This window comes from Dreissena polymorpha, chromosome 12 (assembly GCF_020536995.1).
Source record: "Dreissena polymorpha isolate Duluth1 chromosome 12, UMN_Dpol_1.0, whole genome shotgun sequence".
Classification (NCBI taxonomy): Eukaryota; Metazoa; Mollusca; class Bivalvia; order Myida; family Dreissenidae; genus Dreissena; species Dreissena polymorpha.
The window spans coordinates 61,330,020-61,346,740 of record NC_068366.1 but is presented as its reverse complement, the minus strand read 5'-3'; the positions used below and the strand labels follow the sequence as shown (position 1 = coordinate 61,346,740).

General features: G+C 37.7%; 1 protein-coding gene across 2 annotated transcripts in view; it reads left to right on the top strand.

Annotated features, from left to right (window-relative positions):
- LOC127853412 (cleavage stimulation factor subunit 3-like) overlaps nt 1-16,721 on the top strand; it is a 44,633-nt gene that overhangs the window by 23,012 nt on the left and 4,900 nt on the right. For both annotated transcript variants that reach the window (XM_052387940.1, XM_052387941.1), the window contains 7 exons: nt 1,360-1,469; nt 2,307-2,423; nt 2,777-2,851; nt 10,433-10,576; nt 12,606-12,708; nt 14,098-14,167; nt 14,810-14,906. In XM_052387940.1, the coding sequence (XP_052243900.1) occupies nt 1,360-1,469; nt 2,307-2,423; nt 2,777-2,851; nt 10,433-10,576; nt 12,606-12,708; nt 14,098-14,167; nt 14,810-14,906 (716 nt within the window). The remainder of the gene's footprint in view (nt 1-1,359; nt 1,470-2,306; nt 2,424-2,776; nt 2,852-10,432; nt 10,577-12,605; nt 12,709-14,097; nt 14,168-14,809; nt 14,907-16,721) is intronic.

Genomic DNA, 16,721 nt, shown 5'->3' with positions numbered 1-16,721 from the left:
ATTGATTTTGAGGTCACTAGGTCAAAGGTCAAGGTCACGGTGACCCGAAATAGTAAAATGGTTTCCGGATGATAACTCAAGAACGCATACGCCTAGGATCATGAAACTTCATGGGTAGATTGATCATGACTTGCAGATGACCCCTATTGATTTTAAGGTCACTAGGTCAAAGGTCAAGGTCACGGTGACCCGAAATAGTAAAATGGTTTTCGGATGATAACTCAAGAACGCATACACCTAGGATCATGAAACTTCATAGGTAGATTGATCATGACTTGCAGATGACCCCTATTGATTTTGAGGTCACAAGGTCAAAGGTCAAGGTCACAGTGACCCGAAATAGTAAAATGATTTTCGGATGATAACTCAAGAACGCTTTTGCCTAGGATCATGACACTTCATAGGTACCTTGATCGTGACCCGCAGATGACCCCTATTGATTTTTAGGTCACTAGGTCAAAGGTCAAGGTCACAGTGATAAAAATCATATTCACACAATGGCTGCCACTACAACGGACAGCCCATATGGGGGGCATGCATGTTTTACAAACAGCCCTTGTTCATATTTTACTTCACATGGAATCAAATTGTCATGTACTTCTTTTGCCAGCTTATGGAATTTTTAGCTCGGCTGTTTTCGGAGAAAACCCGAGGTATTTTCATAGCCAACTCATCGTCCTAAGTCCGCTGTCCGCGTCGTGCTAAAACCTTAACATTTTGTTAAGGTTTTGAACATTGGCTCTAAAATCAAAGTGCTTCAACCTACAACTTTGAAACTTATGTAGCTGCACCTTGATTCATTCTACATGCCACACCCATTTTTGGGTCACTAGGTCAAAGGTCAAGGTCACTGTGACCTCTTAAAAAAAATAAAAAAATCTGACAAGCTTTCATTTATTATGCTCCCCCAAATTATATTTTGGGGGGAGCATATAGTCGCTGCTTTGTCTGTCCGTCCGTGTGTCCGTCCGTGCACAATTTTTGTCCGGGTTATTTCTCAGCAACTAACGACCGGAATTCAATGAAACTTTATGGGAAGCTTCACTACCAAGAGGAGATGTGCATATTATCAGCGGGTTCTGGTCGGATGATTTTTCACAGAGTTTTGGCCCTTTGAAATTTTCTTTAAAAAAAATCTTGTCCCCCCCAACTACTGTGCCCTCAAGATGTTTCCTTTTATTTGAATATATAGTGCAATATTGTGACAAAAAAAAGCTTTGGGGAGCATCACCTGTCTCCGACGGTTTCTTGTTCAAAACTGCACCCGCAGCCGAGCGTGGCACCAGCTAAGCGGTGCTCTTGTTAAATTCATTCCATTATGTAACTAACAATCAAGGAGAGACTGCTGTTTGGTTTCAGTGATGTTTGCATATGAGCAGTGCCTGCTGTGCCTGGCCTACCACCCAGATGTGTGGATAGAGGCAGCCAATTATCTGGAACAGTCCAGTCAGCTGCTGACAGAGAAAGGGGTACGTAGCAGTCTTTAAACAAATCTTAGTTAAAAAAAGAGCTTAATGCATGTGCAACAAGTTATGTGTCCATAGGGCTATTATGCCCTATCTTTTCCACTTTTGTTTCAAACACATACATAAAACCCTCAACCGTTATCTGAAAGTCATGGATGTAGACTCACACAACAAAAATCAGGAAAAATATCTCAAAGAGTTTTGCCAAAAAATCTGGAAAAGAGTTATTTTATATAAACAATCAATGTACTCGAACATTTGAAAACTTGATCTGTAGGTCATTTAGGTAGGCTCACACTCCAAAAATAAAGTCTGTATCTGAAAGCGTTATGGAAAAAAAATCTGGACAAGTATTATTTCTAAGAAAATTCCTGAGTTCAAAGCCAGTAACTTTAGTGGACAGGAACAAAACTCAAACTTGATAATCATATAGATAGACTTACACACCAATCAGTCCAAGGCCCATAACTTCGTCAAAAATCAACAGGCCTGAACGAAACTCGAACTTGATCTGTAACTCATGCAGGTAGACTAACATACCAAAAATCTGGTAAATATCTTAAAGCGTTAAAGAAACAGAATGTCGGATGGATGGACAGACTGAACGACAGTCCGACTGCAAAAGGCCACCCCTTCAGGGATGACACTTTCCCCCTAGAATGAATTTCCTGTTTGAAGAGACATCCTTTAAACAAAAACTTCCATAAAAGCAGAAAGTGTTATCCCTGATTAGCCAGTGCAGTCAGCACAGTCTGATCTGGAACGACACTTAATACATGATTTTATTAAGCCCAGTTTTCCAAAATTAAAGCTCAAATTACCCTTACTTCTCCACCCCAGGACCAGAATGCAGGCAAGCTGTTCGCTGATGAAGCGGCTGCCCTGTTCGAGCGGGCGATTACCACCACCATGAAGGAGAACACTCTCATCTACTTCACATATGCTGACTTTGAGGAGGTATACCATGGAGCTGACCTGCCATTTTTCTGGGGCCTATTATGGCCCCATTTTTCGAAGTGTTATAGTTTTTAATGGTAAAGCCCCAAAAGTTTTAAGTAAGTTTGGTATATTTATACCTTTTTGTTTGCTTGAATTCTTTATCAATATGAATATTATTTTTTTTTCTAACCTGAAATTTGTTAATCTGCTTTTAACATGATATTTTATCAGTGATGACATAAATTTTAACTTTTTTCAGCGCTGTAAAAATAATATGTGATGAGCACATCATGTTATTTTGTTGCACTTTTGTGTGAAAACTTGTGTATTTCTTTTAACACTTGTTCCATGGAAATGATTTTCATTTTCAGTGTCGTATGAAGTATGAGAAGATACACAGTATCTACAAGAGATGTATTGCAGTGGAAACCATGGATCCAACACTGGTAAGTCCTTATACAAGCTCAAATAGTTAATGTGTTGCTTTTATACTTTCTTTAAAGGGATAGGTTGTGTTGTTGTTTTTTCGGAAAAAAAATTATCAGTTAAAATCTGCTTTTGCCAATTATAAATTAGGAATGTGTGACCTTGTGTTTTGTTTGAAATCTACATTTGCAATTTTAAAGTTTCTAACATTTAATTATTGATTGAGCACATTTTAAGGCATGATTTAATCGGATGTGTGTTGTTTAATTATATATTTGCAGCGATTTTCCTCCTTCTTTATAAAGTACCGGTAAACGGTACTTTCCCAATCGAGCGAAAATTCCCAAATTCCCAATCGGCATCTGAAAAAATCCCAATCGACGTCCGAATTTTTTCTCAAAACGATCGAAAGTTTCGTAACAAAACCCAACTTTCGGCGAGCGAACAAAGAAAATCGTATAGTTGTGTGTAACCACGCGCTCGATTAATATCGGGTTTTATTATTCAGCGCGTTCAATCAATAGAGTCGTTACTGTTTGCGGTTCTTTTGTCAGGCAGCCAGCGTACTGTTTGACGTCGGTTTGAAACCTTATCGTAGTTTGAAATGCCCTCCAGCACTGCCTCTGTGGAAAGGTTGTTCAGTCTAATGAACAATCTTTGCACAACCAATCGGAACCGTCTATCACAGGACACATTGACAGCTCTAATGATGCTGTGCAGAGAGGGATGCCAGCAACTGAGTGATGATCAAACATCAAAGATTGTTGTAATTTAAAAAAAAAATGAAACAGAGAGACATTGCTTTATAAGAGATTAAAACAACTAGTAATTGATTTTGTGTCTTCTATATAATATTTTGTTATTTATATCAACTTTATTACTTTTAGTAATGGACATTAAGGCATGCCTGCAAATGATTATTTTAATGGGTATGTTCAATTAAGTTTGAACTGTATGATGTATTCAACAAGACCCAAACTTCACGACGCGATTTTCCCAATTTAAGGATTTCATGACTCGATTTTCCCAATTTTGAGGTTTTCACGACTCAATTTTTCCCAATTGGACCGGTACGGGTACTTTTCCCAATTGGACAAGGAAAATCGCTGATTTGTTTGTCCTATCACCTGCTTGACATGGCAAGTAAACAATGTCATTGGGCTTCCTTGATTTAAAGTTCAGGTAGTCAGAATGGGCGAGATCATTTTCTTAATTTGAAAAACTCCATTGAAAAATGATTAAAAGTGTTATTAAAGAAAACGAAACATTTTATAAAGAAAATGCCAAATAAAAAGGTGTTTGTTACTAGCCATTTCAGGAGTTTCTATTTATAACTATTTATTAGCTCATCTATTTTTTGAAAAAATTGATGAGCTATTGTCATCACCTTAGCGTCTGCGTCCGGTTAAGTTTTGTGTTTAGGTCCACTTTTCTCATAAAGAATCAAAGCTATTGCATTCAAACATGGCACACTTTCTTACTTTCATGAGGGGACTGGGCAGGCAAAGTTAGATATATCTGGCAGGCTTTTTTTGACAGAACTATGTACCCTTTTTTAGCTCACCTGATTGCTTTTCTGACCGGTCTTTGTCCGTCTGTCCGTTAACATTTGCTTGTAAACACTCTAGAGGCCACATTTCTTGTCCCATCTTCATGAAACTTGGTCAGAAGCTTTGCCCCAATAAAATCTCGGCTGAGTTCGAAACTGGATTGTTCCGGGTCAAAAACTAGGTCACTAGGTCAAAAAAAAACAACCTTGTAAACACTGTAGAAGTCAAATTTTATGTTCAATCTTCATGTAACTTTGTCAAAATGTTTGTCTTAATGATATCTTGATTGAGTTCAAAAGTGGTTCCGGTCTGTTGAAAAACATGGCCGCCAGTGGGCGTGGCAGTTTTCCTTATTTGGCTATAGAGAAACCTTGTAAACACTCGAGAAGTCACAATTTTTGCCCAATCATCATGAAAGGTGGTCAAAACATTGATTTAATTGATATCTCGGACGAGTTCGAAAATGGTCCAGATCAGTGAAAAACCATGGCCGCCAGTGGGCGGGACATTTTTCTCTATATGTATATAGTGGCAGTTTTCCCTATTTGGCTATAGAGAAACCTTGTAAACACTTTAGAAGTCACAATTTTGTCCAATCATCATGAAAGTTTTTCAAAACATTGGTTTTATTGATATCTCGGACGAGTTCGAAAATGGTCCAGATCGGCGAAAAACATGGCCGCCAGTGGGCGGGGCATTTTTCTTTATATGTATAAAGTGGCAGTTTTCCCTATTTGGCTATAGAGAAACCTTGTAAACACTCTAGAAGTCACAATTTTTGCTTAATCATCATGAAAGTTGGTCAAAACATTGGTTTCATTGATATCTTGGACGAATTTGACAATGGTTCCAATTGGTGAAAAAACATGGCCGCCAGTGGGCGGGGCATTTTTCTCAATATGTATATAGTGAAAACGTTAACACTCTAGAAGTCACATTTTTGGCCCAATTTTCATGAAATTTGGTCAGAACATTTGTTTCTTTGATACAAGAGTTGAGTTCAAAAATGGTTTCGGTCAAACCTTGTGATCAAACACAATGTAAGTCACATTTTTATGCCCCCCTTCGAAGAAGAGGGGGTTTATTGTTTTGCTCATGTAGGTACATATGTCTGTCCACCAGATGGTTTCCGAATGATGAGTCAAGAACGCTTAGGCCTAGGATCATAAAACTTCATAGGTACATTGATCATGACTCGCAGATGACCCCTATTGATTTTGAGGTCACTAGGTCAAAAGTCAAGGTCTCGGTGACCCGAAATAGTAAAATGGTTTCCGGATGATAACGCAAGAACGCTTACGCCTAGGATCATGAAACTTCATAGGTACATTGATCATGACTCGCAGATGACCCCTTTTGATTTTGAGGTCACTAGGTCAAAGGTCAAGGTCACAGTGACCCAAAATAGTAAAATGGTTTCTGGATGATAACTCAAAAACGCTTATGCCTAGGATCATGAAACTTCATAGGTACATTGATCGTGACTCACAGATGACCCCTATTGATTTTCAGGTCACTAGATCAACGGTCAAGGTCACGGTGACCCGAAACAGTAAAATGGTTTCCGGATGAAAGCTCAAAAACGCTAATGCCTAAGATCATGAAAATTCATAGGTACATTGATCATGACTTGCAGATGACTCCTATTGATTTTCAGGTCACTAGGTCAAAGGTCAAGGTCAAGGTGAACGGAAATAGTAAAATGGTTTCCGGATGATATTTCAAGAACGCTTATGCTTAGGATCATGAAACTTCATAGGTACATTGATCATGACTTGCAGATGACCCCTATTGATTTTCAGGTCACTAGGTCAAAGGTCAAGGTCACGGTGACTCAACTTAGAAAAATGGTTTCCGAATGATAACTCAAGAACGCTTACACCTAGGATCATGAAACTTCATAGGTACATTGAGGTGACCCAAAATAGTTAAATTGTTTTACTCAAGAACGCTTATGCCTAGGATGATGAAACTTCATAGGTACATTAATCATGACTCGCAGATGACCCCTATTGATTTTCAGGTCACTAGGTCAAAGGTCAAGGTCACGGTGTTTTAACTTAGAAAAATGGTTTCCAGATGATAACTCAAGAAGGCCTATGCCTAGGATCATGAAACTTCATAGGTACATTAATCATGACTTGCAGATGACCCGTATTGACTTTCAGGTCACTAGGTCAAGGTCACGGTTACTTGACACAGTAAAATGGTTTTTGGATGATAACTCAAGAAAGCTTACGCCTAGGATCATGAAACAATATAATGGTCAAGTTGATAGAATTTTCTTATTAAATCAATCAAAAATGGAATTTATCATGTAGATGTTTTGAACATCTTATAAATTGGTTATCCATCTGACATGTGTGCATTATAATCATTGCATCTTTTTTTAAGATGTTTGTGGTTTAAAGTTTTTTTTGTTTTGGTAATTAAACACAAAGCACTAAATTGACAATTTCCAGACAGACTAACAGTGGGCTGACCTTGAAACGATGCAAGATGGAATGTAATTCATTGTTTGTTTTGTAATTTAAAATCTTAACATGTTAACTATGAAAACACTATACAATTATTATTTTGTTATCAGACTAGGACACTACAGTTCATATGTGCTCTAAAATCTACAAGTACACAAGAACAAACACACACAACTCAATTTGATATTAACCCATTGATGCCTTACATTGATTATGAGAGAGGGGAAAGAATGAGTCATGCTGAAGGATACACACATTGATTGTTTATGAAGTTAATGTATGGGATCAGGAAAACCATTTTGCTGTAATTTGTTGGTGTGTGAGCTCTGGTCAACAGGCTTTGTTTAAAGAAGACATTAACAATGGATATATGCTACTGCTGATAAAGGGTTCTAAAATATATACAGCTACATGTACCAAATTTAGGTTTGGAATGTAAATTGCTAACTGTTGGCTACATTGATCATGACTCACCAATGACCCCTATTGATCTTCTCGTCACTAGGTCGAAGATGACAGTCACAGTGATTCAAAATACAAAAATTGGTTTTCAAATGATAACTCAAAAACACTTAAACCTAGGATAAAGACTTCATAGGTACATCGATCATGATTATAAAAATACCCCTTTTGAATTTCAAATCACTACATCAAAGATCAACATCACAGTGACTCAAAACAATAAAATTGTTTCTTGATATTTACTGACAATTCTTACGCCTAGATTCATGATCTTCATAGTTACATTGATCATGACTGGCAGATGACCAACATAATGTTCAAGTCACTAGGTCAAACGTCTTAATAACAATGACTCAACACTGTAAAATGGTGTCCAGATGACAACTCAAGAAACCAAGGTAAAAAGTCAAAGTCACAATGACTAATATATTCATATTCACACAATGGCTGACATTACAACTGACAGCCCATATGCAGGCATGCATGTTTTACAAACAGCCCAATACATTTGGTAAAAATTCAATGAACACACTCTTCTCAGGTGAGCGAACTAGGGCCATCTTGGCCCTCTTGTATACTTGAACATTTGGTTAAGTTGTGTTTGAGGTCCACTTTATTCCTAAAGTATCAAAGCTATTGCTTTCATACTTGCAACACTTACTGAAACATGGTTAAAAAAACACAAATATTTTTATTATGCCCCCCTTGGAAGAAGAGGGGGTAAATTGCTTTGCACATGTCGGTCTGTGGGTCGGTCTGTCGGTCCATCCACCAGGTGGTTTCCGGGTGATAACTCAAGAACGCTTGGGCCTAGGATCATGAAACTTCATAGGTACATTGATCATGACTCGCAGATGACCCATATTGATTTTGAGGTCACTAGGTCGAAGGTCAAGGTCACAGTGACCCGAAATAGTAAAATGGTTTTTGGATGATAACTTAAGAACGCATACGCGGCCAACAGGGCGAACTCTGAACAATATAACTCAAGCAACTGGTCTGTAATCCTAAATCTATAATTATCAGTTCAATAAAATATCATCATTTGAGTAAAATAAAGTGGATCAGTAAAAATATTATCAGAATATGAGATTTTTTTGTATATTTTGTATATTAAATATTGTGTTTATGTTTAATTTTGTTGATAAATATAAATATAAGCAGGACAGGGGAGGTAATACACTATTATATCTTTCTGATATACAGGGGAAACAAATGCAATAAGTTTAAATTTCATGTTTAATAAATAGAGGATATTTGTTCATGTCAGTGTGAGATCAGTTGTTATATTTTTCATTGTCCCTTGACATATTGCTTTTATATTTTGCATACTTGTTTACCAACATCACCCCAACCTATATTCCCCCCCCCCCAAACTCACCCCCCCCATTTTTTTTGTAAACATCATCTAATAAATTACCACACCCCACATTATACCCCCTCTCACCCCCTACCCCCCACCCCCCCAATTTTTTTTTGTAAACATTAATAAATTACCACACCCCAAATTAATACCCCCCTCTCACTCCCCCTACCCCCCCCCCCCCCCCCCCCCCCTACTCCCCCACCCCCCAAAAATTTTGTTTTTGTTTTTAAACATCTAATAAATTACCACAACCCACATTATACCCCCCTCTCACCCCCCCTACCCCCCACCCCACCCCCCCCCATTTTTTTAAACATCTAATAAATTACCACACCCCACATTATACCCCCCTCTCACTCCCCCTACCCCCTCCCCCCCCCAATTTTTTTTTAAACGTTAATAAATTACCCCACCCCACATTATACCCCCCTCTCACCCCCACCCCCCCCCCTAACCCCCCCCCCCAAAAAAAAATTTTTTTTTTTTTAAACATCTAATAAATTACCACACCCCACATTATACCCCCCTCTCACTCCCCCTACCCCCCCCTACCCCCCAACCCCCCCATTTTTTTTTTAAACATCTAATAAATTACCACACCCCACATTATACCCCCTCTCACCCCCCAGCCCCCTACCCCCCCACCCCCCCTACCCCCCCCACCCCCCCATTTTTTTTTTTAAACATCTAATAAATTACCACACCCCACATTATACCCCCCTCTCATCCCCCTACCCCCACTACCCCTCCCCCAAAAATTGTTTTTTTGTCTTTTTTATTTTTGAAAGATCGTCTAATAAATTATTGAATATGAACAATTTCCCATGATGGCTTACGTAATACTGTCAAGCACTCGAATAGTCGAGCCCGCTGTCCTCTGACAGCTCTTGTTAGGTCACAAGGTCAAAGGTCAAGGTCACAGTGACTCGAAATAGTAAAATGGTTTCCGGATGATAACTCAAGAATGCTTACGCCTAGGATCATGAAACTTCATAGGTACATTGATCATGACTGGCAGATGACCCCTATTGATTTTCAGGTCACTAGGTCAAAAGTCAAGGTCACAGCGACTCGAAAGAGTACAATGGTTTCCGGATGATATCTTACATTAGGTCAAAGGTCAAGGTCACAGTGACAAAAAACGTATTCACACAATGGCTTCCACTACAACTGACAGCCCATATGGGGGGCATGCATGTTTTACAAACAGCCCTTGTTATTATTTTATTTTAAAAAGACTGTCCACCATCCCATCCAGTATATAGTCGCTGCTTCGTCTGTCCGTCTGTCCGTGCACAATTTTTTTCCGGGCTATTTCTCAGCAATTAATGACCAGAATTCAATTAAACTTTATGGGAAGCTTCACTACCTAGAGGAGATGTGCATATTATCAGCCGGTTCTGGTCAGATGATTTTTCACAGAGTTATGGCCCTTTGAAATTTTCCATTAACTGTACATATAGTGCAAATCTTGTCCCCCCAACTACTAGACGTTTCCTTTAATCTGAATATATAGTGCAATATTGTGACAAAAAAAACCTTTGGGGAGCATCACCCGTCTCCGACGGTTTCTTGTTGATTGAAGTATTTAGATAGGTCCCTTAACCTTTAAAAAGAAAAATAGATGAGCGGTCTGTACCCGCTAGCCGGTGCTCTTGAATGTACATTATAACTATGCAATGATGAACGGTAGACATTTTCAAGCCAATCACAGTGTGTGTTCTTTCATAACTCATTTCCCTATAGGCATACATACAGTACATGAAGTTTGCCCGTCGTTCGGAGGGCATCAAGTCGGCCCGTCAGGTGTTCAAACTGGCTAGAGAGGACAAACGATCCACATACCATGTGTTCATGGCAGCAGCTCTTATGGAGTATTACTGCAGTAAGGTAAGCAGTGGGTGTAGAATACAGGGCAGTTTTGGTTTAAACCTATTTATTTTTGCATGATTGCATCGAAAGACTAAGGCTGATAAAAAAACGCTTGAAGCCTTTTCCTGGGAAGAACCAGATCTTGGTGTTTGTGGGGGAGATCTAAAGAATGCTCCCACAGTGGGGATCAAAGCCTTGATCTCCCGGTTGATAGGCGGACACCATATCCACAATGGTACGGAGATACAGAGAAATTAGTTCATTTAAGGAAGAGTTTAGCCTTCCATTTTGGGGAATGTGGAGAGAACCGGGGAAGGGTATTACCTTTTAAACTTGAAGAAAATGTTATTATTTTATTCATCAGAAATTCCCTTGAAGAACCGGAAAACGCGGAGGGGACTTACGGTTGCGCTATGTCTGTCACATTTTTTTTGTATCCTGCGATAACTTTAAGTTCTTCATATTTTTTCATGAAACTTGAAACATGGATAGATGGCAATATGGAGATTATGCACAAATTCTGGTTGCTATGGCAACAAATAGACTAGAAATAGTAACAAATAGACTAGAAATATTGCTGAAAATAGTGGATCCTGCAATAACTTTTAAAGTTCCTCATATTTTTTCATGAATAGATGGCAAAATGTAGATTATGTACGTCATTTAATTTTGTTTTTACGTCAAGAATTCTGGTTGCTATGGCAACAAATATACTAGAAATATTGCTGAAAATGGTGAAGTTTCTCCGGTAGGGGACATGTATTGCTTGGCAATAGTCTTGTTTGCCTTAAAAATCATTTCTGGATATATTATGTTTGAGCCACGCATTGGGAAAAAGATGATTAATGCATGTGTGTAAAGTATTGTGTCTTATTAGAGACCTCCCTTTTCGCAGACTGTATTTTTGTTACAAAGTGACTTCCATTCAACAACAAACTACACTAACGGAAATATGTCATACCTTATCAGCCTGTGCAGACTTCACAGGCTAATCTGGAATGGCACTTTACACACATGCACAAAGCCAGATTATCCCAGAGTGTGGCCTATTTGGTAAAACAGCTTTGCTATCTGTAGTGTTGCAGGTATTAATGACAAATTGTCTTCTTAGGTCAGGAGCAGTAAGATGTTTATGACTTATTCCTGGACCCATATTCACCTACCCATTCGTACACTTACGGATAAAGTACAAACAGACTTATAACCAAGAAAAATACATCAAGTGTTTTTGCATATGTTCAGGCTACCATTGATGATTATGTCCTTAACAGAAAGTTTAACATGAAGAAAGATGTAGATAGAGGTGGTTAATGACAAGTTTGAGTCAAAATTAAAGCAATTCTTGAATATTCCAATTCACAGAATATTCTTAATTCTTAGACTGAAGTCTAAGAATTGTTTGGTGAATACGGGCGCTGAACACTAAATGTAGTTCCAGATAGTTATCCCTTTACCACTTAGATAAGTATTTTGACGCATTTGTAGTCACTTAAAAAGTTATATTTAACTAAAGACCTTTCTTACTAAATTCAAGTTATAAAGGCTTCATTACCAACCCATAGATACGGATGAGCAGCAAGCAGCATCAAACCTGAACAGACTGCAAGTTACTCGCAGGCTGTTCTGGTTTTATGCTGTTTGCACATAGCCATTTTCACTTGGCTTCTGAGTGGGAATGGTTTAAAGCGAGTCTATACTAGCTATAAAAAAGTGTAAAAGATTTAAAGTTAATATATTAGAACATAGAACAAAAATTCAGAAGAAGTCGACGAAATTAGATTTTTAAACAATTTATATAATTTTTTGACTCTACAGCAGAAATATATACAAAAACATGTACATTTTGGGGATATCCCAATTTTCTGTGCAGATTTGTTTGTACAACACAATTTTTGGTTGTGCAACAAAATAACCCAGATCTATGTGTTGACTTCAACATGCTCTTATTTTGAAATTTTAAAATCATATATGCTCGCTTTAATGTAGTTGAGGCCATGTTTGTATGTAAAAAGAAGTTTATATATTAACTCTTTACTTACGCGTACAGGAGAAGACAGTAGCACTGAAGATATTTGAACTGGGTTTGAAGAAATTTGGTGATATCCCAGAATACATCAGGGCATATGTGGACTTCATGTCACATCTCAATGGTAAGAACTCTCATGTGTTGCTTTATAACTGTCTCAATATGTAAAAGATATCAGAAACAAGCAAAAGTTAAAGTCAGAATTCTTTCAGGAAGTGTTGATACTAGCTTTAAGAATTAATGAAAGAAAACTTCAAAAATAGGCAAAAAAGTATAGTAAAATATTTTATGTATTCCGTCTTGAAGAAATCACTAATAGAACATCTCTTTTGCCTTGACCTTCTTTTAGTAACAGAAAATATTAAGGCAAATCGTTTTTATTAAGTATTTATTAAGTATTGTTCATAGAATGTTACAGATTCTTGAAATAGAGCCATGCACTGCGAAAACAGGGCTTAATTCGTGTTCTTAAAGTGTTGTCCCATTTAAGCCTGTGCCGGGGCTAATCAGGGACGACACTTTCGCTTGTATTGTATTTTTCGTTTAAAGGAAGTCTTTTCTTAGCTAAAATCCAGTTTAAGCTTGACTTCACAGGGTGATCTGCGACAACTCTTAACACACATGCATTAAACCATTTTTTCTCAGTACACTGCAACTCCAATATATCGCGGTTGAAGGGATCCAAAGATCGCGACCGTGATATATCCGGAGCGCGATATAAATTGTCAAGTTATTCATCATGTATATGCATGCATTAGCATAGTTTGGCAATCTCAAAACACACTATTTACTTACCATATTGATTTGTGTGTTACATCCATATGTTATTCATTGGTATAACACAAATCATTATTCTATATAAGTATTTTGAAATGCATATAATTAAATTTGTAATCCGAAACACCATTGTCAAATGTTATTGTTCAAGAAAGCATGCACAAATTAGACCCATTTACAAAATGACGTCATTCACCTCATGAAAGCATGGAAAGTTTGACAAACTGAGGAACATGATTCACCTCTCAATTAAAAGCAAGTAATTTACACTGTATCTAAAGCGCAAAGATTGCTGAGATAGGTCAGTATTGACTTGTGACAATTACAGTTATAATTGTATACACCTTCATGTGTTTACTGGTGCGTTTCGGCAGTTCAAAGCAAATTTAATAGAGAATGGTTAACACCCAAAATGACCTGTGATGTTTGACAAGTTGGATTATTGTTTATCGCAGTACACAGGTGCTAGAGTGTTGTACAATGAGAGCAAACAATCTGGTTAAATCTGGATTATGAATGTCGGTTTTAAGAAATTAAGGTTGGTGAAAAAAGGGTAAAATACAACTTTGAAACGGATTTTATCTCATCAAATTCTCAGATTTTAAAGCATGTTATTTAGAGATTATGCTCATCAGATTTTTGGGAGCCATAGCCGATTCGCGATATATTGGACAACGCGATATAAAGGACCGTGATATACTGGAGTTGCAGTGTATCTGGGTTTATTTTATTTCAGAGGACAATAACACCAGGGTGTTGTTTGAGAGGGTTTTGTCTTCTGGTCAGATAGCCCCTGAGAAGTCCATGTAAGTCACATTAGTTATTGTAAACCTATTTATACTATCTGAATGGAATCCTGGGCTTTAGGACACACAAGTCCATTTGCTGGGAAGAACCATTACTCTGTGTCTTTGAAAGTTCTTGAGAATTTCTGAGTGGGGATCAAATCTGGGATCTTCCGGTTGCATGGTGGACACCATATCCACACACATGACAGTCACAATAGTTGTAATCTGAATCTCCACAAGTTTGGAAAATATCGTCTAATCTCTAGGAAGAAACAAGGCTACCCATATTTTCTTACCATAGTTTGTTTCATAAAGATAATAAAATTTAATATTTTGTGTGGTATTGAAAGCATCTGACATGCATCAGCTTGGTTTGTAACCTATTGATCCTATTTTCAGAGATACACATGTATCCAGATAAGTTGCCAGGCTGTTAGTTGTTTATAACATCTCCCAGTGCACATTTCATCTGGTTTCTGTGTTTTGGTTTTCAGAGATATTCAGATGCGGTTTATTGCTTACAGTTGTTTGTAGCCTTGTATCCCTTAACACATTGCATCTGGTTCTTGTTATATATGAGATATCTGGAGCCGGTTTCTTTCTGACAGTTGTTTGTAGCCTTGTATCTCTTTTCACTATGCATCTGGTTCCCATTTTAAGAGATATCTGGAGTCGGTTCCTGGCGTTTGAGTCAGAAGTGGGGGACCTGGCCAGTATAATCAAGGTGGAGAAGCGGCGTTCACAGGCAATAGAGAAGGTAACCCAGTCCAACAATCTTACTGTTGCTTTACAATTGAGCCTCGCTCTGTGAAAAGAGGGTTTAATGTGGGTAAAGTGTTGTCCCAAATTGGCCTGTGCAGTCTGCACTGGCTAATCATTGGAAAACACTGCAAGCACTTGCATTTAACCCCATTTTTATGGAGTGCGACTCAATTTTATAAAATTTCTCCATGCAAAATGAGCAGTAATCTATGAGCCCTTACTAGACCTGTCTTGCTTGCTCAAGTTGTCATTACTTTCAAGGGTGTGCTGAAAGCCTTTAATTGGACACGATACATATACAGTCAATCTTGTGGATGCGACCACTTGTATTAAGCGACCTTTGTCTTATGCGACCGTTTTGAAATCCCACGGAGCTTTTTCGCTATATAATGATATAGTATTAAGCGACTTTTGTCTTACGCGACCAGCGACCGCTGATTTTTGTGTATTTTGATGTCCGAATCTTGAATTAAGCGACCACTAGGAGGTAAAAGTGGTTAATCTATTGATCTTTCAGGGACAAATCCGTGTTAATTGTTTATCTAAGCTGATAAGATGTACTGTTACACCTCTGCTTTGTTTTCACACCAACCATTATGATTATGCTTTGTCTCGTTGACCGGTTCTGACCGGTATTGTTGTAGACTGCGTATCAATTTATTGAGTTGAATAATAGAGGAACGTATTACGAACAGTCTACAGCTTAAATAGTTTACTATGTGGAACGTTAAGAGACAACGCCGATTTTTCCCGAGTATAGATAACAGGTGCAGAAACAATGCACTGTACGCGACAAACATTTCCTGAGAAGTGCGGAAAATAAACTATTAATCGGCAACATCTGTCGAAATCCGTACATTACCAATTTGTAATTATGCGTATTAGTAGATATTTGTTAGCCAATCACATTGTTATTTACTTAATAAATTTTCCAATCAGGTCTGTTTGTTTGTTTTCAATTGACGTGTTTTAATTTTTCAGCTCATTATGTATCATATTCGAGTCAGATTTCATTAAGCGTACATGCAGAAATTAAAATGTCAAAACGAAAAGTGTTAACGTTGAACGAGAAAATTCGAGTTTTGGAATTGTCAAAGAGTAAAAGTGCACGTGAAATCGCAGATGAGTTTTGAGCTGGTAAAACTCAAATTCAGAACATTCTGAAGCGTAAAGCCGAGGTGCTTGAAGACGTGGAAAATAATGTGTCAGGTGAAAAAAACGCACGAGGTGCACGAGGAACGAGGACTTTAATGATCTTGTGTTAACGTGGTTTAAGGATGCAACAACAAGGAGAATGCCTGTGTTGGGCCCTCTCATTTGTGCTCAGGCCCTTAGATTTGCGTCCGACTTAGGAATTGAGACGTTTCAAGGCTTCCACTGGCTGGTTAGCTTCGTTTCTCAGCACATTTTTAGCCAAATTCTTTGTTGTTTTTGCAAATAAATATTTACACACAATTCATTTATAATAAATGATAATTTATAATAAGTGAAAAAATAAAACACATTATAAGTAAAATATTGTTTATGTATTGTGTTTATATTCATTTTATTATAAAGTTAAAATCATTGTGGACAAAAGAGATTATCCTTTATATAGATTAAAATTGAGGGTAAGCATTCTTCCAGAATGGCCTTTTTTATTTAAAGACCATTTTATTAAGAGACCGCTGTTGATTACTCCCTTGAGTGGTCTCGTAATAGAAGATTGACTGTACTTTAATGTATTTAAATGTAAGACAATTTCATTGAATTCTTTGCTTGTGTTTATACCTGACTTAATTTAAGAACTTAAGTGAACAATTGGTTATTT